The 25,540-nt window shown below is 46.4% G+C and overlaps 2 protein-coding genes across 3 annotated transcripts; both read left to right on the forward strand.

The window, feature by feature from the left end:
- The first annotated feature begins 280 nt into the window (after positions 1-280).
- Positions 281-8,635, forward strand: LOC127302990 (uncharacterized). 2 transcript variants are annotated; one of them, XM_051333727.2, is made up of 3 exons: positions 281-463; positions 7,090-7,231; positions 7,347-8,635. In XM_051333727.2, exons 1-3 carry the CDS (start codon positions 350-352, stop codon positions 8,369-8,371), a joined length of 1,281 nt encoding a protein of 426 aa, XP_051189687.1. In that variant the 5' UTR covers positions 281-349; the 3' UTR covers positions 8,372-8,635. The 2 variants fall into 2 exon arrangements, with proteins under 2 accessions (XP_051189687.1, XP_051189688.1); XM_051333728.2 differs by lacking the exon at positions 281-463 and adding an exon at positions 3,165-3,383.
- A 4,666-nt stretch (positions 8,636-13,301) lies between these two features.
- LOC127302991 (uncharacterized protein At3g28850-like) lies at positions 13,302-14,666 on the forward strand. The gene has a single exon (XM_051333731.2). The coding sequence runs from the start codon at positions 13,529-13,531 to the stop codon at positions 14,519-14,521; it is 993 nt and encodes a 330-aa protein (XP_051189691.1). The 5' UTR covers positions 13,302-13,528; the 3' UTR covers positions 14,522-14,666.
- Positions 14,667-25,540: the final 10,874 nt, after the last annotated feature.

A 25,540-nucleotide genomic window follows, 5' to 3' on the forward strand; every position in this document is an offset into this window, starting at 1 on the left:
GACTCCAGAGAGCAGCGCGGTCTTCCTTTCCTCGCTCGGGTCGGCTGCGTGCGCCTGCACCCGGTCCATGCTCCACCCACACATCCCCAAACCGTCCACCCTTTCCACCGGTCCATGGACCGCGCGCACGCCAACCTCCGTCCCGCTCACGCCGTCCGCGTGGCGCCCGTCACGCGCACGCGAGACCACGAGGCCGCCACGAAAGCCGTTATCTCCACCGTCTCCCCGCTCCCCACACCCAAATCGTAACCAGAAAACACAAATCCAGCTCTCCCCTCTCCTCTACCGGATCTACCACGATTCTGCGACAGCGTTCCCGTGAACCCCAAACTCGAAACCCCACCCCCCGATGGCCACCACCGGCGACGAGCACGTGACCGCGGCGGCGGCGGGCGAGGAGACGCCGCTGCGCAAGGCCGCGGAGACCACCGAGCTCTCGGCGCCCGACGGATGGACCAAGAAGGTCCGCCCGATTTTCCCGCTTGCTTTCCACCTACCTACCTAGATCGGAATTTCCGCGGTCGCCTGAGCTCGCGTCCGAGCTCGAGGGGTCCTGGCTAGATTTGACTTGGGGGTATTTTGCCTGCGCGTTCGGGGTCGCGTTTCTAGGGTTTCGGGGATAAATCTGGTCCGGGGTTCCGCCTGTTGACTTTTCGTTTCGCTCAGGTCTAGGGTGTTTGCGGGCCGGGTTGCGGCCACCTGAGCTTAGTTAGCGTTCGTACTCCCTGGCATGCGCGTACTGGTGTTGCGGGGGATTTCGTGTGTTCCAGATCTGTTCAGCTTAGTGCTGGCCGTGGGGCTTTGGTGTGACTAACCCAGTAGAGGATGTGTGCTAGTTTGCTTTGTGCGACTAAACCGTGGTGTATGATGGTTTGGTTGTGTGATTGTTTGCTTATAGGCAGTTCGTTTAAGGTAACATTTCTCCAAAGTTGACGAGTGTAAACTTGTTGCTTAGGCTCGTGCACAGATCAACGACGTTGATCGGTAGGAGAAGCATGTGCATGGGAGGGCATGTTGTGGTGGACAAACTGTAACTTTGGTATGATAAAATCATGCACCATGGATAAAAGATAAACAAAATTACGAGTTATAAGCAATACACAATGCTGTCGGCCAGATTAAGGTACGACAAATGGCCATAGCTTGTCCACTTTGCCAAGTGGTAAAGATAAAAATACTAGGCAAAGTGTTCAAGCTTTACCGAGTGTATTTGGAAATACGTCCAACAAATCGCCCAAGCTTACTTGGTGTATTTTCAAATACATTTGAAAAAGTTAGACACATAGCGACTACCTGGTCACTAGCCCATCCAGGTTTTGCCGAAGCGCCAACACTTGGAAAATAAGTGTGACACGATACTTTGACGAGTGCAACTTACATTTGGCAAAGTAGCAAGCTATGTACCCTCGACGTCTGTCTCTTAGTTGTGCCGAGTGGCAAGATTCACCACGAGTATATTTCGTTGCACTTGGCAGAGATAAACTTTCTCGAGTGTCTGAGGAAAATATAGGTGTGACCATTAGGGTTTGCAAAGTGTGGCATTTAACAAAAGGTTTGCTGAGTGTATACTGGCCTTTGTTGAGTGTTCGCGCAATTCAAAAAACAAATCGAGTGTGGCAGTGATATTTTTTTATGTTCAGTGGAGACAGATTTTCAAGATCCATAATATGTAAACATGTGTGGTGGCAAGAAACTTTAATATCCAACTAAGTATGCTAGGTAGCTTCTACGAGAATATGTATCTCAATGATATGCGAATTGTATTGCTCACGGACCTCTATCACTTATAACTGTCTCTCATTAAGTCTAGGTGGGCGAGAAAAGTTAAAGCAAGAAAGCACTACATGATTTGTATGTCGTGAAATTTATTATTTGGAGCAGTACATAAGCAACACCAGGATATAAATACGACATGGCACAAAAACTATACATAGAGAATCTAAGATACATGGCTCTAGAGTCTATACAACGAATCCGTCGCTGCGCACCTCGATACGCGTGTAAAATAGGCTTAGGATGCACTCGGGACTCGTACGCCACATGTTTCTTCTGTTTGGTAAGCACATAGTTATGGAAATACCTATATGGCTCATTGAATATGATTCGATTCACATTGCGAGTAGCCTAAAGTTTGCGCTTTGCTATTCAGACATACACATCTCCGTTCCTATTTTCGATGATGACATGGGTATACTCATGAAATAATGCAACCGTTCTCATCTACCCGTTTATCTTATTTTTGTAGGTATCATTGATGGTTGGTTGTTCATGCACGGTGTAGGAATCTTGCGCTACAATGATAGTTTCGGCAACCTTTCTTCATGGTAGGCAAGGGTGAACTCGTTGCTCAGGCTCGTGCACATGTCGACGGTGTTGATTGGGAGGAGGAGCTAGCGCGTATCCCGAGCAGCTAGCGAGAGCTTAGCATTTTCTTTGAACATGATGTAACCGTAGTTCAGCTTGTGAATCCTAATTCGGTTGTCAAGCTAAGAGATTCATTTTCACATGGAAATTTTTCTACGGCGTGGTAGTGTTAGCCATTGTGTGTTATTTTTAATTTTGTTTTTACGCTGTTGTTGATTTTAACAGGTCGTTGTTGCTTGATCTGGAAAAAAAAAGTCACGTTTCGGTGGGTACGTGTCGTTGCCACACCCGCTGAAACTCGTGGAAGTGCACGTGGCAGTGCCAGTCGAGGGCACCTACATCCGCATCCAAACTAGACCAACCAGCCACGTGCCCAACGCCGGCGCCTGGCGAGCAGGGTCTCATCCTCACGCACCGCGCAGCAAAAGGCAGACCGACGTAACAGACCTACTAGCACGTCTCACTGACAATGGCTGTCCACGAAACTGCGTCCCCACATGACATGGACGTGACCGTTCTGCCACTTTCCCCGGTGTCGCGCACCGCAGGCCAGAAACGTCCAGAGAGAGCAGCAGCAGCGCGGTCTCTCGCTCGGGTCGGCCGCGCACGGTTCGTACACCCGGTCCATGGACCGTCCACACATCCCCAAAGCCTCCACCCTTTCCACCGGTCCATGGACCGCGCGCAGGCCAACCTCCGTCCCGCTCACGCCGTCCGCGTGGCCCCCGTCACGCGCACGCGAGGCCACGAGTCAGAACACCGTTATCTCCACCGTCTCCCCGCTCCCCACCCCCAAATCGTAACCAGAAAACACAAATCCAGCTCCCCTCCCGGATCTACCACGATTCTGCGACAGCGAGAGCGGGAACCCCAAACTCGAAACCCCACCCCCCGCGACGGCGACGGAGATGGCCACCACCGGCGACGAGCACGTGACGGCGGCGGCGGGCGAGGAGACGCCGCTGCGCAAGGCCGCGGAGACCACCGAGCTCTCGGCGCCCGACGGATGGACCAAGAAGGTCCGCCCGATTTTCCCCCTTTGCTCACCTAGATCGGAATTTCCGGGCTCGCCTGAGCTCCAGTTCCAGGGTTTCTGCTCGGTGTCTCTCGGGGGATTTTGCCTGTGCGCGTCCCGGGTCGCGTTTCTAGGGTTTCGGGGGTAAATCTGGCCCGTGCTGTCCCGGGGTTCCGCGTGTTGACTTTTCGTTTCGTTCGAATCTAGGGTGTTTGCGGGCCGGGCTGCGGCCACCTGAGCTTAGTTAGCGTTCCTACTCCCTGGCATGCGCGTACTGGTGTTGCGGGGGATTTCGTGTGTTCCAGATCTATTTAGCTAGTGTTAGTTCCTGGGGATTTCGTGTGACTAACCAGTCCAGGATGTATGCTAGTTTGCTTTGTGCGACTAAACCGTGGTGTATGCTAGTTTGGTTGTGTGATTGTTTGCTTATAAGCAGTTCGTTTAGGGTTCTTCCTACGTATTGGTACATTTTTAGGGGTCCGAGCTTGCTATAGCTATGTTCAGGTTAACTTGTGCTCTTCCAGTGCGTGGTGAAGAGCTCAATTCGAGCAAACGTTCAGCATTACATCTTGTGTGTGTATCTCAGATGAAGTTTTATCAGGTTTGTGTTCAGGGCTCAACACATGCGAGTTGGACTCAAGCTGTAGGGGAGCCTGTATCGTGATGTTTGAGCTTTTGACCCAGAATCGTACCCACCTTTGTTTCAAAAAGCCAGCAGCAGATTTTAGCGGTTCACTAGTTATAATTTTATGAAATATCCTGCCACTGAGACATCACAGTGAATTGAGTCAGCTGAAGCCTCCTGGAACCAGTCACTAATAGAGAACAAATAGTTTCCAAATTAGTATTGCCAAATCGGACATCTGGGACAGCTGAACCCATGTTGGATTCTCACACACGTGTCTGTAGTGTGAATCCTGGTAACATTTGTCTAGTGTGAATCCTCGTAACCAACCAGCTGCAACCATTTAATCCTGGTCCTGTTTGTGCTGTTGCTGCTTTGTGGCTTTACCTTATTTGTCTTATTGCAGGTCTCATGACCTCAGTTTATATACTATGTATGAATTTGTACATTAGTTAATAACGTATGGGTCATGGGTTGTGTTGCGTAGTTATATTAAGATGCTATTTCTGGAGGCTGTTCGATACAGCTGGAGTGGGCTGTCCATATTATGGAACTGTGTTGACATTATCCAAACTGTGCCATATGTTGCTTTTGACTGTAATATGCAAGATATTGCCTAAGTTTATTTAGTGTACTATTATGACAAGACGGTATATGGTCACAAACACTGGCACTTTCAACTATAACCCCTTCTCTTTGATAGATACACGAACATACGATGTGCCATATTATGCCAAGGTTACAAGAAGAGCTAACTGCATGCTTAGTCCATCAGGGGTGCTACTATGTGTATCTTGGAATTGAAACTTTTTTCCAACTGAAAGCTTCTTTTCTGAATTATCATTAGATCTTTTCCTGCTGCTTTGAAATTAAGCTGGATTTTAAAACAACTAGGGTCAACTATAAAACAACATCGCAACCACGTAATATTATGCTTAATAACTTGTTGTGTTCTATTTCTTCATTAGATCGTCTGAGGGCAGAAAACTAGCAAAGTTGGGTCGACATTTTTCCATTCTGATCCATTCTTTTTTTTTGTGACCAACAGTTAGCTTGGACATAATTAGTTGCAGTGCTCTATGCCATATACTTGACATATTCACCTATTTGCGAATCTGGTTCTGTGTTATCCAGCTAATTTTACTTCTTTGTGATGCTGTTGAGCTAATTTTTCCTATTTATTAAGTGCAAGTGTGTTTATTAATTGCGAGTGCTCTAAATGGAAATGTCTTTTCTGCTCTTTCTACTTCTCTTCCTAGTTGCAGTGTTCCTGATTTTATGTTTGCTGATTTTACTGATGTTCAGTTAAACCCTTTTTCTTGTAGGTCTACCAAAGAATATCTCATGTTTTTGAACTATATATTCTTCAATACATTTTTCTTTTCATAATGTTAACTTAGTGTTTTCACCTATATTCTCTTGTGATGGACTGCTCCCATTCAACATATTATGTTGATATAGACATGTTCTTTGCTAAATACTTAACTAGTTAAGTGATTTATCAATAGAGTTTGCACAGAGATCCTTTGGTCAAATCTATTGTATTCACTAGTGTTAAGTAGCCAGTTTCGCGCACAGTTTAAATAAAATGTTCTTTCCTTTTTGACAAAATTAACAACTTCAAGTTTGGTGGAACTTAGGGTGCATGCATCGTGTGCAATTTTGTAGGTGCTGCTTTGTTAGTAATATTCATGTCTCTTGGGTTATTTTCGTTTCTTTGATAAATGTTTAGAACCACTGTCAGCATGAAGGAGGGCTACTGTTGTGCTGACATAATTTATTGTGATCATTTCCTTGTTTAGAACCACTTTCAGCATGGAGGAGGGCTACTGTTGTCTGCTCATATCCAAAACAAGTTAGCATGGCTGTTGATGTCATCTATAGTATGCTAGGTTATGAATAAGCATGTTGGTTTTGCGATAACCAGTTCAAACAAATACTGGAAAAGGCCAAGGACGCACCTTTGGGCATCAGATACTGATTGTACTGTCTTAATGTTAATTGAAATTACTGTTCCGTTATTCCTAATGTGGGGGAGGACATTGTTATTAATCTGTATTGAGAGCCTTGTCATTTCAACAGGAATCAGGGTCCTTCATATATCACAATGATGCAAGATCTGATTATGGGATGCCCCCCTCCTAACACACAATGACTTCAATGTTTTCTATTAAGTATAACTAGCTGAACCAGTGTTTTTTTGGATGTTGCGTCTCCTTTAACATCTGCTGTTCTGCATTGTGTTTCTTGTTCATATCATTAACTATATTGAGTTATAGCATTAGTGGTGTATTCTGTTGTAGTAGAGCATTTGCATGGGAGGTAAAACCACGTAGACCATGCGTTCAGGTGTCGATTCTCTCTTTGAGCATGTGTGAATACCATCTTTATTTCCTGCTGATCATCTTGAAAGGTGAATGAGATGTGTAGCTGCAGTCATAATTGGAAAATAGCTTATGTTTATTGGCCTTTCTGGAAAATAGGAGATTGATCCTACAGGCCATTGGGATATAATTTTTTAGGTGTTCTCTTCTAGCACTTGGCCTTGTTAGTGTTCAAACTTCACCAAAATGTTCAGCTGTCTAGTGTTTCATATTCTACAGCTGGTCAGGCTAGTCCTCTCGGACATCTGCATGTTGTGGACTTCTGTTCTTTGAGCATAACTAGTTTTGGTTGCTTCCCTCATTAAAAAAATATATCTGAATAGTAGTCTTGTTTTGGTTGCTATTAGCTACATTATGTTACCGATGGGCTAGTGAAATGTGCTTACCAAAGTCAATGTTATTCTTGTGTTGAATCTCGTTTCTGGGCTCAAGTTACTTTCAGACGAATGCATTTTTGTCTGACTCAGTGTTTGCCTTTTTGGTGATGATAGTGTGTCCAGGATAAGTATATATTCTCTAGAATGGTTACTTGCAAGCACATTAGTTGTACTCTTGAACTGGTGATTTACCCCGAATATCATTTTTTCCTTTATACGTAAATATGTAAATGGACTATACTGTTTGGCTGCAATTTGTATGTTTCTGCAGCATTTTCGGTGATGGTCCCAGCTGTAATATTTTCATCTTTTGTGCAACTGCAGGTTAATCCCACTCGACCTGGAAAATTTGAGGTTATTTTTGTTCCACCAACTGGCGAGGAGATCAAGACCAAGAGAGCTTTAACGCAATACCTTAAAAAGAACCCTGGAGGCCCTGCGGTTTCAGAGTTCAACTGGGGAACTGGTAGACACCTTGCCTCATCATATCTTGATAGTCTAGTTATTTCTGTTTCGGTGTAAGTAGGACTGTCAATATAGGAAAAATGTTTCTCTGCTCCGTCTAAAAGATATGTAAGCAGGTGATACTCCGAGACGGTCCTCACGGCTGAGTGAAAAGGTTAAGCCCGCCGAGAGCTCAGAAGATGAAAGGCCCGCCAAACGTGGAAGACCATCAAGCTCTAAGAAAGGCAAAACGGGGAAACAGGAGGATGAAGAGGATGAAGATGAGAAGCCTGCCAAGCCCGCCAAACGTGGAAGACCATCAAGCTCTAAGAAAGGCAAAAAGGGGAAACAGGAGGATGCAGAGGATGCACCAGCTGAAAGTGAAGAAGCCAAAGTGACTGATATTGACGTGGAGATGAAAGATGCTGAGAATGCTCAGGAAGAGAAGAAAGAGGGTGACATTTCCCAGGAAGAGAAGAAAGAGTCTGATACTGCTCAAGAAGAGAAGAAAGATGTCCCTATGGTAGATGCTGCAGAGAAGACTGAAGAAGCTGAAGTCAAGGCTGACGTCTCAGAGCTTCCTAAGGCTGCAGAAGCTGCAGAGAAGACGGACGAACCCGAAGTCAATACAGAAGTCCCGGAGCTTCCTAAGGGTGAAGATGCTGCAGGGGAGACAGTAGCCGCCGAAGTCGATACACAAGTGTCGGAGCTTCCTGAGGTTGCAGATGCTGCAGGAAAGACAGAAGACGCCGAAATTGATATAGAATTCTCGGAGCTTCCATTAGGTGCAGATGCTGCAGAGAAGACTGAAGAAGTCTCGGTGCTTCCTAGTGATGTGTCTGCCCCTGTAGCAGAGAACAAGGGAGATGGAAAGCCAGCTGAGTCTGAAGTAGCAGCTCCCCTGGAGGGCGAGAAAACTGAGAACGGCCCGGCCATGGAATCTACAGGGCAGCCTGCGGTGGAGAAGAAAGAAGAGGCTGATAGCACTATCAACCCTGTTACGCCCCCTCCAGTAGAGGTAAACACAGACGCTCCAGCAGCAGAGGCAGCAAAAGAGGCAGATAACTCGGCGGCTCAAAAGGATGACCAGACGAACGGTGTCAGCGTGGACAACAACGGGCAGATCCAGCTAGGTGGCTCGCCAACCGTGAAGTGCACCTGAGAGCCAGTTTGATGAGACTTGCCTCTGTATGGTTAGGACGAAATCTTGCATTTGCTTTGAGAACTGTAATCGTGTTTAAACTGACCGCGCCCCATAATTTAGGTTCCTCCGCATATACTTTACTGCATCTGTTGTCTTAAGCCCTGTATGGGGCAGTAGGCTGGCCCTACGCCGCCTCGGCCATTACTAGCATTTGTAACTTGTTAGAGCGCACATTAATCTCAGGAGGATATTTATTTACATAATACTCTTCTATTGTTGTAATCTGACAATGTGTGGTATGTTGCTATGCATAAATAAGCTTTGAGGTGGCAGCTCAGTTCCATCTCACAGTGGGGCGACTGGCACCTCTGCCTTACGGGTTGAGCAGATGGGTTGCCTTGCTTAGATAGTTTTCTGGGGAACCTTCCTTATACATCACTGTAAGAAGTTCAGTTAATCTCTGTGCACATGTTTATCGAGGCCTTGGAATTGTTTTGCTAAGAGCACCTCCAATAGATTCCACATGTTTATGGCACCTTTGAATTGTTTTGTTAAGAGCAACCAATAGATATTGCAAAATAAGCGTAGTGAGCATGAAACCATAGTTCCAGCATCTCTTCTTGACGCCGTACCAGGCCTTGAGGTCCTTTGAGCATCCTGGAAGCTCCACCACCTCTCTACAAGGTAGCTCAGGATTGGGCCAATCGGCCTCGCCTCTAGAAGTTCTATCATAAAATCGTCCTCGTCACACAGCTGTGCAGCACCATGCACAATCACCAAGCACCATTTCAAGTTAAGCTTCAAATCCATCAAAATAACTTTGATGAAAAATTTACCAACCTCAATGATAGAAAATCTGGATAGCCTAAAACCACCCAGAATTACACCACTCCTACTAATAGAACCAATCCGTTTCCAAGCAAAATGTCCCCGTGGGTCAATATTCCTTAAAAAAGCAGGAGAAAACCACCTGATTTTGATGGTGACTCTCTTTTCCCCAGATTTACCCAGCCTTATTCTCTTCTTCCTGTTCCTTCTAGACACCACAGGTGTGAAATCATCCTCATCTTCCACATCTTGATCCCTCTCAAAGCCCAGAAGAAGCAAAACTCTTTCTGAATCTAACTGAGTGTTTGGATGTTGAGCCGTTTGAGCTTGAAAGAACATCTCTCGGATTAAGTTTTGAAATGTTTGTGTCAATATATGTGATACACTAATGTTTGATGAGATGGTGCAGATAATATATATGTTTGTGGTTGTGGTTGTTTTGTGTGGAAAAACAAGACAAAAGGCAGCAGGATCAACTTCACCAGGCTGGATTTTTCGGGCCGGATCATCCGCCCCTGAAATTTGGCTAAGGACTTTCGGACGTGTCGCGCAGTATCTTTCTGGAACCAGGGCCGGACTTCTGCCCAAAATTCCCAGAGGTCGGATTTTCGGGGGGGGGGGGGGGGGGGGGAAATTCCGGCCCTCACTTACACCGGATAATCCGACCCTCGAATTCTCCCAACGGCTGGATTTTGGAGGGGGGTATTTATACCCCCTTCTTCCTCCTCCCCAAGTTGCTCAAATTCCTGCCAAGTTCATCACCATTAGAGCCACCTCAAGAAACACAAGAATCACAAGATCTCCTCTTCCAACCAACCAAAGCTCTTGATCTTTGGAGATTCGAAGGAGAAGACCCCAATCTACATCTTCACCGAAGCGATTTGCATTTCACACTCATATGCTTGAGGGCCCCTTTGTTAGTGTTCCTATTTTGGAATCCCTAGTTATTTGTGGTTGATTTGTTGTTGTTCTTGTTGTTGTATTGTTACAGATATTGGGAGCCTCCAATTTGGTTGTGGATGTGTGCCCCAAGAACCTAGTAAAGGCCTGGTTTCCGCCTCGAGGAAATCCCTTAGTGGAAGTGGGCTAGGCCTTCGTGGCGGTGCTCACAGGAGACCTGAGTGAAGCCTTCGTGGCGTTTGTCTGGCTTTCGTAGCGACCACACTCCTCCAAACATAGATGTACCTTCTTTTAAAGGAAGGGAACTACCGGAATCAACTCCGTGTCTCCGCGTGCTCCACTCTCGGTTACCTCTATCCGATTATCTCCTCTATATATTGCGTAGCTATACCTTGCTTAGTTGTTGACCTTGTCATATAGGTAAATTCACATAGTTGGATATCTAGAGAATTTACCTTTGTGTCAAGCCTAAATTAAAAAATAACTAAAAATTGGCCAGCACCTATTCACCCCCCTCTAGGTGCAGCATACGATCATTTCAATTGGTATCGGAGCCTTGCCTGGGAGCACGAGGCGCGCTGCACGATCCGCGGCAAGTGGGACTTCCAGCCCGGCGAGGGCCCCCCAGACAGCGAGGACGAGGACGAGGAGGAAGAGAGCGACGATGAGGACGTGGACGAGGAGATGGAGGACGTGGTGCCTCCCACCGCTGTCAAGCTGGATGACATCGTCCTCGAGGACTAAGATGAGGAGGCGGCTATTGCCGCTGCCATGGAACTATCCAGAGCAGAGGAGGAGGCCAAGTGGTCGTGGCCGGGGTTGGAGGACGTCGTCCAGCTCTCGGCAATGGTGGCAGAGCACGTCGCCAATCTGCCACCGCCACCACCACTACCGCCGCACGCGCCACCGCAGGCTGCATGGGACGGACAGATGGTGCCACCGCCGCCGAAGTACGCGTCGCAGCATCCGCCCATAGAGGTGCCTGCTTGGGCGAAACAGCTGTGGGTGTCGCCGCCCTTCGTCGACCTCGTCTCCAACAGCGAAGAAGACGGCGTTGATCGAATTAGGGTTTAGATTTTACTTTTCAACTATGTAAATTATATTCGAATTAATGAAATTTCTATCCAAATTTTGCGCGCTTTTTTTAAAATCCGTTCGTTTCTATTTCTCTCCTATACGTGGGCCAAGTAGCCAGCGGACCAAATGGATCGTACCGCTGGGCGCTCTTGTCCGGGTAGGCCAGACAACGTGACGTATCATGGACCGACTCAAACGGATAAAAATAGACCGTTTAGACTGTCGATTTGGGTCGGGCCATGCCCTTAGGGCATCTCCAACGCGGTGACCCAAACATACGCGCTGAGCCGTCCGTTTGGGGCCGTTTGGGTGGCCGTGCGGACACGCGGACAATTGCCCGCGTCCGCGTGCCTGTTTGGGTGGCACGCTGCGCCCAACGCGGCGACCCAAAAACCCGCCACGTGGTTCATCTTCCCTGGGCGGTGCTGCGCCATGGCAGGCCTCGACGGGACAACAATGGCGGGCGGGAGAACGCGTGGGAAAGTTCCCGCACGCACCAGGGTTCCCCCGCGCACGAAAAGGCCAAGGGCGCGCGCGCTCGCGCCCAAGTTTCCCGCCACGGCCGCCGGCTATAAAAGACGGTGCACGCGGCCTCGCAGACCTCACCTGCTTCGCCTTCCTCTCCCCCTCTACCTTCTCCGTCTCCCTCTCCTCCTCCATCACCATGTCGCGCACCCTGCAGATCACGTGGGCCAAGCTCTCCATCCCCGCCCGCGCCAGGTTCTCGCGGACGGATGAGGAGGAGCGGCATGACGCGCGGTGGGCCACCGACGACGAGGCGATCCGTGTCGCGACCGAGGGGGCGACGAAGAAGGCAGAGGACGCGGAGCTGGTGGAGGCGGCCGCGGACGGCTGCCACATGGCCATTGAGGAGCGTCTCGTCGAGCTCACGCGCATGACGAAGGAGCACGAGGCCTCCGTCCGGGCCGGTCGCCGCTGTTTAGGCGAACTCATCGGCCGGAAGAACGAGCTCCTCGCTCTGCAAGCATCCCACCACCTCCTCTAGCTGCCCTCGCCTGACCGGCGCGCCCAGGAGGATGCTGCGTCGGTGGAGCGTGACCGCCAAGAGCGCCTGCATTATCGGCAGGAGAACCACGAGGCCTGGGACGCCGGCCGCGTCCGCCTGGAGGCACGGGACGCTGTGGAACGTGCCGCCGCACGCGAGCTCGCGTTGTACGGAAAGCGGATCCTGACGCTGTAGGAGGCGGAGCGCGAGCGCGCCAAAGCTACAAGGACGGAAAGGAGTAGGGCGGCCGCAGAGGAAAGCCGCAAGAAGGCCGCCACCGGGCCACCCAACCGGTAAGCTGGAGTGAAATCCTGACGCGTACAGGCCGCCCGCGTCGAGTGAAACCACGGCTCCAGCGGCGAGTCGCTGGCCCCCTACATAGCTAGACTAGTAGTAGGTACTATTAAGAAAAATGTACTCCCTCCGATTCATATTAATTGTCTTCAATATGGATGTATCTAGAACTAAAATATGTCTAGATACATCCATATTAGAGTCAACTAATATGAACTGGAGGGAGTAATATATTTTATTTTAATGAAAAACGAAATTATGTCCCTATGACATGCGGGCTAGGGGAGGACAAGGGGAGGACGCGAGCGGCCAGCAATCGGCGTCCGCAGCCACGCAAATGCGGCCCAGATTTGGGCCGGCTTTGGGTTATCTCGGACGTCGCAGCCATCCATCTTAGAGATGGGTCCGCGCTCTGGGCCACGGTTTTATCCGTTTCGACCCATTCGGACGCGGGATGGCTTGCCGCGTTGGATTTTATATCACTTCAACTCATCCTATTGTTATGAAAAAGACAACTCGAATAAAATAATCGTAGAAAACGGAGTAGAATGCTTCTTCAGAAATGAAATTGGCAATGTCATTGGTTGAAGCTTCTTTTGAATCCTTGTATAATTTGTTAAATGGTTTTCATAAAATATATGACAGTTTTTAGTAATTGATGATCCTCGTAATCATTGTATAATGGCTTGAATGGTTGTGGTTTTGGATTGTGATTGTGTGATGCCCTTACCTCGTTGAAAATCGTCACGTTGGTTCCTGTGGTTTTGTCTTGTTCGACCCGAGTGGGCTCTTCTTTTTAATTGCTGCCTCTGGTAGCCGTTGCTCCGGCTGCCCAGTCAGCCGATATACTTTTAAAACGGTACCTCACATTTCCCGTTCACTTCTAGCCGTTGCGCTACTTCAGTTCCCCTTTCTTGGCGTCTGCGCCCACCATCGTGATTATCGGTGTAGATCCGGCACAAGCATCCTAAGCAGCAAATCATTGTTCCTCTCGCCACACTGAATCGAGAAGAAATCGCGGCTCGCGCTGCCGCCCAGCGAGAGAGAATCGGGGACTCGGGGTGAGGAGGATGAGAGGGCTCAGATCGCGGATCCTGCGAACCTTGCAGTCCGCCGCCGGTCAGACCAATACGCTGCTCCCTTCTCCCGCCGCGCCGCCCGAGAAGCGCCACATCCTCCAGGAGCGCTTGCCGTCTCCCGTGCCGCCGGGAGCAGAGGCTGTGCCTGATCCGCCCACCGTCTCTGACGAAGGAGGCACGGGCGGCGATGGCGACGGCGAAAAGGAGAACTTTTCGCCGGAGGCCAATCCAAGGAAGGCCAAGAAGATGAAGGTGAGCTCTGATGAAGGGGCCGCCCTCTGCTACCGCCGGCCGGAGCTCGAGTCGGTGACACTCTTCGACCCGGACCTCCTCGCCGCCTTCCGCGGCGTCGTCGACGCCTACGCCCAGGCCCTCGAGAACACCGCCAAGCGCTACCCCGCGTACGACGAGGACGAGGACGGCATCATCGCCGCGCTAGAGGAAAGCGCCGGCGTCGACCCCCTGGCGGGGCTCGAGGCCCGGTGCCCGCCGGGCGGCGAGCGCGCGGTGGTGCTCTACACCACCTCGCTCCGCGGCGTGCGCAAGACCTTCGAGGACTGCGCCACCGTGCGCCGCCTCCTCGACGGCCTCCGCGTCGCCTTCCTCGAGCGCGACGTCTCCATGCACGCGCCCTACCGGGACGAGCTCCGCGCGCTGCTCCTCGGGCGGGACGGCGCCGGCGCCGACGCGATGCCGGTGCCGCCGCGGCTGTTCGTGAGCGGGCGGTACGTCGGCGGCGCCGACGAGGTGGTGGCGCTGCACGAGCAGTCGCGGCTCCGGCCCATGCTCCGACGCGCCGCGCGCCGGGGCGCGGGCGAGGCGGCCTGCGCGGTGTGCGGCGGCGCATGGTTCGTCGTCTGCGGCGGGTGCAGCGGCCGTCATTGGCTCTATGACGGCGTCTCGGCAGCTGCCGTGGCCGCCAACCGCGTGCCGTGCTCCGGATGCAACGAGAACGGGCTCGTGCCGTGCCCGCTCTGCAGCTGAGATGATTCTTGCCCTGCCCTGCCCTGACAGACATGTAAATCTTTTTTTGCGTACTACCAGGCCCAGGCGCCGGCCTGCAGCGAAATTCTTTGCGATTCTTTCACCCTGTATTAAGTATTCATAATTTACAATGTTTAGTTCTTAATTGAGTTACTGCATCAAACTGAATTAAGAAACCAGTGATCAAAACAAAAAATGGAGCTCTGCTGAATTGCATTGCATTGCTGCTGTAGAATTGGACTCCAATGTCTGACTTATGGAAATTGCTTCTGTAGAGTTGAATTTACATTGCATTGCTGCTTCGTCAGACTTGTTCAGTTGTTCTGTGTTCCTTCACCCTGCAAATTCGACAAATCGAAGAAGCCCTTGTGCACGACACGAAGTAATATTTGCTCCCAACACCATTGGGTCCATCAGCCCAGCTCCTCACGAGGTTGCTATCCGAGGTAGTAACACTGAATGGCTGGTTTTGCTCAGGTAGGTGACTCGTTTAGTTCAGAACTTCAGACCTCTCGTGGAAAACAAGAAAAAATGGGACGCCATGACAAGAGAATATACAGTCCAAGACAGGCGTTCAGCTGCATTTCATCAGAGGAAATGCTAGATTTGATGTTGGTATTTGATTATGGTTTATCACCCTCTAGTACAAGTTGTTGCTAAGCCTGGAGACTCCAATTTATTGGCAAGGACTTATGGAAATAAAATCTCTTTCCTAGAATTGCTGTAGAATTAATGTTGGAAACGGTCTTAAGACTAGATTTTGGGAAGATGTCTGGACCGGAGAAACATTTCTAGCTGTACTTTTCCCAAACTCTGCTGTACCTTTAGATTCACAAGTGACGGTGTCCTAAGTGTTGAATGCTGGGATTATACCTCTCAAATTCAGAAGAAGATTGACTGGAGAAAAATTAATTGAATGGAATTTGTTGAGAGGAAACTATAGTATATATATAATCTTACCCTTGGCAATATAGAGTTAGAGTGGGACCTAAGTATGAAAATGTTCCATTTATATTTAGGATTAGATTGAGAGAGGACTTTCTGAGCAGGTGCTCAGCACACCTGTATATCAAGATCCGTGCTAGCTCTTTTTTCCCTTTGAAATAATTTCTTAATTTTGTATCTCTCATACCATACAATCTTTAAACTTCAAATTTTGCAGATCACTTAAAACAACTAGAATATGGAAAAAATATTTCGGTTTTTTATGATATTATGTATATATATATATATATTTCAACAATTTATTTTGAGTTTTAAGTAATTTTAAGTTTGAAATTGCAAAAAAATTCTGGATTATTTCCCCCCATTATTTTTTTTTTGTTCTGAGACTTGCGAAAAAATCAAATCAAAATATTACGTAATTTGAAAGATATAAAAAAGAAAAGGTCAAAAAAGTGTGGGTGCGCTCTATGCACATGTTCTCTTCCACTTTTCCCCATTCATAAATAGGACCATATGCAAGGTAGATGTTGCAGTAACTACACCATGCAACCATTGTTGTCTATTTATATAGTACTTTCAGGGCTTTACAAATCTGAAGGCCTATCTCCTGCCAGTACCTATAATGGGTGTTGCTAAAAACAATGCAAGAAAATATAAGGTATGCACAAGAGGAAGAACACTATAAGAATAGGAGACATCAGAAAGAGCACCTCTAGGTAGAGTCACCGGGCTCGTTCTAAAAAATGTGATGGTCTTGCTTAATACCCATCTCATCTCAGTAGCAACATCCGGATGCCCTCTGGAGTAGGGAGTAAACGGAGAGAGAAGATATCTATTCCTACTCATGTATTGAGTGCTACTTGATTCGAGGGCAATCTAGGCCATTCAATTTGGTTTCTAACGGGCAGGATTGCAAATGTTCCAGCCGCAACTATTTTTTTATCAGATCTGCCCCCCGCCCCTAGAGCAAACAGAACCCATTGGATGATGTGGGGATTTACCAGCCGGCGCAGGTTCCTGCTTGATGAAGTTTTTCGATAATGGATGCTTTATTACTTTTGAAAAGCAATTACATCCAGCCTTTACATAATCAGGTTGCACACAGCCGTTTAAAGTCTCGAGTCAAAAGATCTGAAAATAAAAACTAGGCGAATTACATATCGAAGCGATGAATCATAAGACGACTAAGGTGTGGGTGTAGCTTCAATCCGTAGACTATGCTGTCATCCATGTAGAGAAAAAGTATCCCTCGCCGTAGCCTCTAACTGTGTACAGACCTCCGTAAACAGGTCTCAGTTCTCCATTCGCAGAAGAGGTAACCACAAACGGAGAATACATGTACATCTGTAGGCAACCTGCAAAGTAGAGAAATTTTTATCGTTAAAAATCTTGTCATTTCTACTTAGACAAAGCGCCCAGATAACTGCTAGCGCCCCATCCTAAGAAGCAACTTAAACCTTGGATCGATACCATGAAGCCAATTGCCAAAGACATTGGCCACACTAGTCGGAGGATACAGGCTAGACGCTACTTGGATGATTGACCATATAGATTTCGCAAAACGACATTGGAAGAAGAGGTGTTTAATAGTTTCGTCATGTTGACAGAAAACACACCGAGTACTTCCACGCCAGTTTTGCTTAACAAGATTATCCTTGGTGAGGATAACCCCCCGACGAAGATACCATCCAAATATTTTTATTTTTAGTGGTATTTTCATCTTCCAAATTTTCTTATTATTATCAACTGGTATGTCAGAATGAAGGATCGCATTGTACAATAATTTTACCGAGAAAGTGCCATCTACATGAAGATTCCATCTAAATTCGTCCGGTTCAGCCGATAGTTGTATATCTCCTAGCCGATGAATTAGGGAATTCCATGCCAATAGCCTTTGCCCAAGCAAGACCCGTCTGAACGTCAGATTCGAGGGTGAGGTAGCCATTACGGTGGCAATGGTATCACCTTTGCGACGAACAATACTATACAAGGCACATAAGGGTGCATTGTCTAACCAAATGTCTTCCCAGAACCGTATTTGTGCTCCATTATTGATCGAGAAAGTACCATGGCGAAAAAGACATTTTTTATAGCCCAGAAGTGCGAATCCCCAGGTTTCCAAACCACTTGGGATACGTCTTCGAGCCGATATACTTTCTCCTAAGAATAGTTTGCCATATCCCATCTTCGGTAAGAAGCTTGAACAACCATTTACCTAGCATGGCTGAATTCTTGACTTCCAAGTCATGAACTCCAAACCCTCCTTGATCTTTGGGACTACAAACTATACTCCATTTAATCAGTCAATATTTCTTTTTCTCGATGTCCCCTTGCCAAAATAATCTGGATCGATAATAATCGAGTTTATACAGGATTCCTTTTGGTATGAGGAAGAAGGATAGCATATACAATACCATATTAGTGAGTACCGAATTAATGAGTACCAATCTTCCTCCTAGGGACAACAATTTTCCTTTCCAGCCGCTAAGGCGTTTTTGTAATCTTTTCTCCACTATTTTCCATTCAGCGATTGCGAGTCTCCTATAATGAATAGGGATCCCCAAATAGCGAATAGGAAATTGGCCTTGCCCGCAATCGAACAGCTCTGCATAAAGAGCCGTATCATTTTGGGCATCGCCGAAATAGAACAATTCACTTTTATGGAAATTGATTTTTAATCCCGACAACTGCTCGAAAGCTGCCAAAATTAATTTGAGTTTGCGAGCTTTTTCAAGATCATGATCCATAAACAGAATTATATCATCGGCATATTGAAGGATTGATAAACCACCATCAACCAGATGTGGTATCACACCTTCAATCTGACTATCAGATTTGGCACGCTCTATCAGGATAGCCAGCATATCCGCTACAATGTTAAACATTGGTGATAACGGATCCCCTTGGCGTAACCCTTTTCATGTTTGGAAGTAGTGTCCGGTATCATCATTAACCCGGATTTCCACACTTCCTTCACAGACAAAATCATTGATCAGAGCACGCCACTCTGGAGAAAAACCTTTCATCTTGAGAGTCTGCTATAGGACGATTCTTGGCCTGCCCTGACACACATGTAAATCTTTTTTTGTGTACTACCGGCCCAGGCACCGCCCTGCAGCGAAATTCTTTGTGATTCTTTCACCCTGTATTAAGTATTCATTATTTACCATGTTTAATTCTTAATTGAGTTACTGCATCAAACTGAATTAAGAAGATCAGTGATTAAAACAAAAACAAAATGGAGCACTGCTGAATTACATTGCATTGCTGCTGTAGAATTGGACTCCAACGTCTGACTTATGGAAATTGCTGCTGTAGAGTTGAATTTGCATTGCATTGCTGCTTCGTCAGACTTGTTCAGTTGTTCTGTGTTCCTTCACCCTGCAAATTCGACAAATCGAAGAAGCCGCGTCCAGCACTCCAGCTCCTCACGAGGTTGCTATCCGAGGTAGTAACACTGGCTGGCTGGTTTTGCTTAGGTAGCGTCACTCGTTCAGTTCAGACCTCTCGTGGAAAACAAGAAAAATTGGGATGGCATGACAAGAAAATATACAGTCCAAGGCAGGCGTTCAGCTGCATTTCATTAGACTGTGTTTGGATACATAGAAAGTTGGTATGGAATTGAATTGGACTAAAATTCCAAATCTAAGATGGAAATGAATTGGCTTATAATTCGATTCTGTTGTTTGGATGTGCTTGAAAGTTGTTGTTGGAATTAAAGGGTGTAAGCAATTCCTAATTCTGTTTGGATAAACAAACTATGGAATTTGATGTATTTTGCAGTTTCTGAATTTTCTCCACAGGCCGGTGAAACGAAGCTGGTAAGGGCACCCGCCTCCAGCATGCTCGAATTGGACCCTCCGCCATATGGCTCAAGTCGCCGGTCGCCGGAATCGGCCGGATGTGACCGGAATCGGCCGGATGCGTCCACCAAGCGGAGGGTTGGGGCGGGCCGGAGCCGCCCAGATCTCCTCTAGGCTACTTCGCTGCAGGGGCACACGGCGGAGGTTGTAGGGACGTGGCGGCGGTGCTTGGACGCGCGACAGAGGTTGCAGGGACGCGGCGGCGGCGCTTGGACGCGCGGCGGCGGTTGCAGGGACACGGCGAGGGTTGCAGGGACGCGGCGACGGCGGTTGGACGCACGGCGGAGGTTGCAGGGACGCGGTGGCAGGGGTTGCAGGGACGCGATGACAGCAGTTGCAAGGACGCGGTGGCGATTGCAGGCACGCGGTGGCGGAGGTTGCAGGGACGCGGCGGCGGTTGCAGAGAAGAGAAGGAGTCGAGGAGGGCCGGACCTGCACTGCGCCGCCGGTCGCCGGTCGCTCACGTTTGGAGCGTCGGCGGGGAAACTCTGCATCGCGAGAGGTCGCTCGGTTCGCTCCAGTATACGCGGGCGGAAGCGTTTCCAGGCGATTCCGAAGGGGCGAGCTCGGAAAGGTTCTCTGGTTGTTTACACGCGAGGAAGCGGTCCTCGGAATTCAGTTCAGTTTTACCGCAAAAAAAAAGGAATTCAGTTCAGTTTCCTGGTTTTAATTCCTAGACCAATCCATGATTCCAGATTTCATGATTCCACGTCCAATTCTATGCATCCAAACACAGTGTAGAGGAAATTCAAGATTTGATGTTGGTATTTGATTATGGCTCTAGTACAAGTTGATGCTAAGCCTGGAGACTCCAATTTTTGGCAAGGGCTTATGGAAATAATATCTCTTTCCTGGAATTGCTGTAGAATTAAGGTTGGAAATGTTGGATTATTAGGCAATTTCCGTGTGAGTTTAATTACCGAAAACAACATTACATATGCACAAGCATACTTAACCATACACATCAAACTAAGCACATGCAACAGATCTGAACATGGAACAAGTAGCAGTGCAAGGTAAGAGAGGAAAAACACGTACATCGCGACCGGGAAGATCGCACCAACACCACCACCACCACCACCATGGGTATTGTTGATGTCGCCCATGGTGTCGTCGGATCTGTCGATGAAGCAGCCGAACCGTCGATGATGAAGACGAACAGCAGCGAGCAGTCGCGCCAAGACGCTCCCCAAAAACCTTATCGCCCGTCTCCTGGTGCAGGATCTCAACAGACGGAGTTTCGGAGGCCTGCTCTCCCGGACGGCTGTGCACGCAATCGCCGGGATGGGGAAGACTAGAGAGTAGCACAGCAAAAGGAACTTCACGAGAGAGATCTAAGAGTACTATTTTCCAGATCTGATCGGTCTCCTTGTATAGCCTGGGAGGAAGCCGACCCGACCGCATTGACACGCGTAGGAAGCCAGGGACACGCGGCGAGCATGCACATGCAAGTCGACACGTACCCAACACAGTTGGTGCACCAAGCAAAAATTTAGGCTTCCTTGAGTGTGTCTTGAACTCGAACTCGACTCACGAAACGCGACGTGCGTGCGTGACGTGCCGAGCCGAGGCGGGGCGGGCGGAGGAGGAGGAGTGCGCGAGGGTGATACGTCTCCAACGTATCCATAATTTCTGATGTTCCATGCTTGTTTTATGACAATACCTACATGTTTTGCTCGCACTTTATAATGATTTCATGCATTTTCCGGAACTAACCTATTAACAAGATGCCGAAGTGCCAGTTCCTGTTTTCTGCTGTTTTTGGTTCCAGAAAGGCTGTTCGGGTGATATTCTCGGAATTCGACGAAATCAACGCCCAATATCTTATTTTTCCCGGAAGCTTCCAGAGTACCGAAGAGGGGCCAGAGGGGAGCCAGGGAGGCCCCACACGATGTGGCGGCGCGGCCAGAGGGGGGCCCCCAGGTCCCTTCCGACTCCGCCTCTTCGCCTATATAAGCCCTTTCGACCTAAAAACGCGATACGAATTGACGAAACTCCAGAAAGACTCCAGGGGCGCCGCCGCCATCGCGAAACTCCAATTCGGTGGACAGAAGTCTCTGTTCCGGCACCCTGCCGGGACGGGGAAGTGCCTCCGGAAGCCATCTCCATCAACGCCACCGCCTCCATCATGCTCCGTGAGTAGTTCCCCATGGACTACGGGTTCTAGCTGTAGCTAGTTGGTAATCTCCCTCCCATGTACTTCAATACAATGATCTCATGAGCTGCCTTACATGATTGAGATTCATCTGATGTAATCGGTGTTGTGTTTGTTGGGAACCGATGAATTGTTACATTATGATCAGTCTATCTATATAAGTTTGTGAAGTTATTGTTGCTGGAATCTTGTTGTGTTTAATGCTTGTCACTAGGGCCCGAGTGGCATAATCTTAGATTTAAGCTCTATAATTATTGCTTAGATTGTATCTACATGTTGTTTGCACATGTATATGTCCGGAACCCGAGGCCCCAGAGTGACAGCAACTGGGATAACCGGAGGGGAAGGCGTAGGTATGAGGATCACATGTTTTCACCAATTGTTAATGCTTTGCTCCGGTGCTCTATTAAAAGGAGTACCTTAATAGCCAGTAGATTCCCTTGAGGCCCGGCTGCCACCGGCTGGTAGGACAAAAGATGTTATGCAAGTTTCTCATTGCGAGCACGTATAACTATATATGGAAAACATGCCTACATGATTAATAATCTTGATGTTCTGTCTTAATGCTATTTCAATCCTATCAATTGCCCAACTGTAATTTGTTCACCCAACACTTGTTATTGGAGAGTTACCACTAGTGTAGATAGCTGGGAACCCCGGTCCATCTCTCATCATCATATACTCGTTCTACATGTCATTGGAAGTAGTATCAACTATTTTCTGGTGCCATTACCTCTGTGTTACTATTACTGCTGCTATGTTACTGTTGCTACTACTCTCATATTACTGCTGCTTTCACATCACCCCTGTTACTAGTGCTTTTCCAGGTGCAGCTGAATTGACAACTCAGTTGTTAAGGCTTATAAGTATTCTTTACCTCCCCTTGTGTCGAATCAATAAATTTGGGTTTTACTTCCCTCGAAGACTGTTGCGATCCCCTATACTTGTGGGTTATCAAGACTATTTTCTGGCGCCGTTGCCGGGGAGGCATAGCTCTACTCATAAGTTCACCTGGGGAGTACACTCTACCTCTCTCTCTGTTTTTGTTTTATTTTATTTTGTTTTTCTTAGTTTTCTTTTGTTTAGTTTATTTTTGCTTAGTTTATTTCTGTCTAGTATTATTTTGCTTAGATTACTTTTGTCTAGTTTCTTTTTGTCTTGTTTTATTATATACCCAAAAATCCATAAAAATTTGAAAAACCGAAAAATTAAAAACTGTTGTTATGGGAGAACCCACAACCTATTTGGAGCTTATTGAAATATATAATAATTATAGAGAATCAAGAACGGATAAAGTTATGAGTGCTGTGATAGAAAAATTGAATACAATTGCTAAAATCTTGCTTAAATGCCATGATATAAACTGTTGCTCTCAACAGGATACTAAACATCTTAAATTTCAATGTGGCTTTAGTGAGGAAGTTTTAATTAAGAACTATAATTGGAATAGCTATATTCATCTTGGGTTCGAAGAGGTAGAACAATTTGTCTTATTTATGGGAGCCTCTGAGATAGAATCCTTCATGGCTAAAAATTATGAAACTTGTGTTGTTTGTAAGGACCTTAAAGATTATGTCTCTTCTATCCTTAATTTTTGCATAGAAAGTTACAGCAATAATCCTTATATCATTGATTATAAAGAGAGACTCATTAATGCACAAGAATGCACTCACAATTTGCAGGAACCAGTGGAAGAAGAAATTGATGAACCTGAAAGCTCATTGGATGAAAAAGAAGAGGAGAGTGATGAACAAAAGGAGGAAGAATGGATTAGCTACCCATGCCAACCTTCTAATGAGAGTAACTCTTTATCTCTTACACTATTTGATTGTCCTCCATGCTTACCAAAGGAGGTTGAATGTTATGTTCCTGTGGATTCTCTTGAAATATTACCTATGAGTAAAACTTGTGAGAATAATTATGCTACTGTTATCTAAGATAATCCATGCTACTTTGATAAATCTTATGATAATGCTTTGTTTGTGCCTGATGTCGAAATGCATGGTACTAAAGAGTTTTGCGTAGCAAATGTTTATGATAAATCTCTAGATGATGGTCCTATGTTACTTGATAATATTATACTACTAATGAAAATGGGATTGGAGAGTTCTTGAATTTATCTATGAGTCCCATATCTCTTGAGAATGATCAATCATCTTGTTATATTATTGATAAAAGTTGCTTTGAAAGTTTTAATCCCACTATTTTTGAGCTTGATAAAAAATATATGTTTGTGGATCATGAAAAGCATGCTGTATGTGATAGTTATGTTGTTGAGTTTGTTCATGAAGCTACTGAAAATTATTATGAGAGAGGAAAATATGGTTGTAGAAATTTTCATAGTACTAGAACACCTCTCTATATGCTGAAAATCTTGAAGTTACTCTTGTTTTATCTTCTTATGCTTGTCACTTTGTTCTTCATGAATTTATTTGTGTACAAGATTCCTATGCATAGGAAGCGAGTTAAACTTAAATGTGATTTGAACTTGCTTTTTGATGCTCTCCTTTGCTTCAACTCTTATTTCTTGCGAGTGCATCATTAAAATTTCTGAGCTCATCTTAATGGCTATAAAGAAAGCACTTCTTGGGAGATAACCCATGTCTTTATTTTGCTACTGTTTTGTTGTGTCTTGGAAGTTGTTACTACTGTAGCAACCTCTCCTTATCTTTATTTTATTGCAATGTTGTGCCAAGTGAAGTCTCTAATAGAAGGTTGATACTAGATTTGGATTTCTGCGCAGAAACAGATTTCTATCTGTCACGAATTTGAGTAGGTCCCCCTGTAGGTAACTCAGAAAAATCTTCCAGTTTACTTGAATGATCCTCAGATATAGACGCAACTTTTATTAGTTTTGAGTTTTCTGATTTGAGCAACGGAAGTACCTCTTAAAAATTCATCTTTACTGGCTGTTCTGTTTTGACAGATTCTGTCTCTGTTTTTTGCATTGTCTCTTGTGGACTTTAAGTGAGGCTTTCTAGACGTGGAGAGCTGTAGCTAATGTTTTATTGAGTTCTTGCAATGTGTCACTACAGGACTAAGGTGAATTAAGGTTTTTTGAGTACTAACCCCTCTAATGAAGTTTATGAGAAGTTTGGTGTGAAGGAAGTTTTCAAGGGTCAAGAGAGGAGGATGATATATGATTAAGAAGAGTGAAAAGTCTAAGCTTGGGGATGCCCCCGTGGTTCATCCCTGCATATTTCAAGAAGACTCAAGCGTCTAAGCTTGGGGATGCCCAAGGCATCCCCTTCTTCCTCAACAATTTATCAGGTTTCTTCTATTGAAACTATATTTTTATTCGGTCACATCTTATATGCTTTACTTGGAGCGTCTGTGTGTTTTTATTTGTTTGTGTTTGAATAAATTCGGATCCTAGCAATCCTTGTGTGGGAGAGAGACACGCTCCGCTTTTTCATATGAACACTTGTGTTCTTCGTTTTACTTTTAATGTTCAATGACAAAAGTTGGAAGCTATTGCACTTGTTGTTATTTGGTTGGAAACAGAAAATGCTTCATATTGTATTGGATAATTTGATACTTGGCAATTGTTTTGAGCTCTCAAGTAGATCATGTTTAAGCTCATGCATCATGTAGTTTAAACCTATTAGTGGAGAACTACCGTAGAGCTTGTTGAAATTGGTTTGCATGATTGGTCTCTCTAAGGTCTAGATATTTTCTAGTAAAAGTGTTTGAGCAACAATGAAGACAGTGTAGAGTCTTATAATGCTTGCAATATGTTTGTATGTAAGTTTTGCTGTACCGGTTCATACTTGTGTTTGCTTCAAATAACCTTGCTAGCCAAAGCCTTGTACTGAGAGGGAATGCTTCTCGTGCATCCAAAACCTTGAGCCAAAAACTATGCCATTTGTGTCCACCATACCTACCTACTACATGGTATTTTCTACCATTCCAAGTAAATACTTCATGTGCTACCTTTAAACAATTCAAAATTTATCCTCTCTTATTTGTGTCAATGTTTTATAGCTCATGAGGAAGTATGTGGTGTTTTATCTTTCAATTTTGTTGGGCAGCTTTCACCAATGGACTAGTGGCTTC

Source organism: Lolium perenne, chromosome 4 (genome assembly GCF_019359855.2).
Source record: "Lolium perenne isolate Kyuss_39 chromosome 4, Kyuss_2.0, whole genome shotgun sequence".
Taxonomy (NCBI): domain Eukaryota; kingdom Viridiplantae; phylum Streptophyta; class Magnoliopsida; order Poales; family Poaceae; genus Lolium; species Lolium perenne.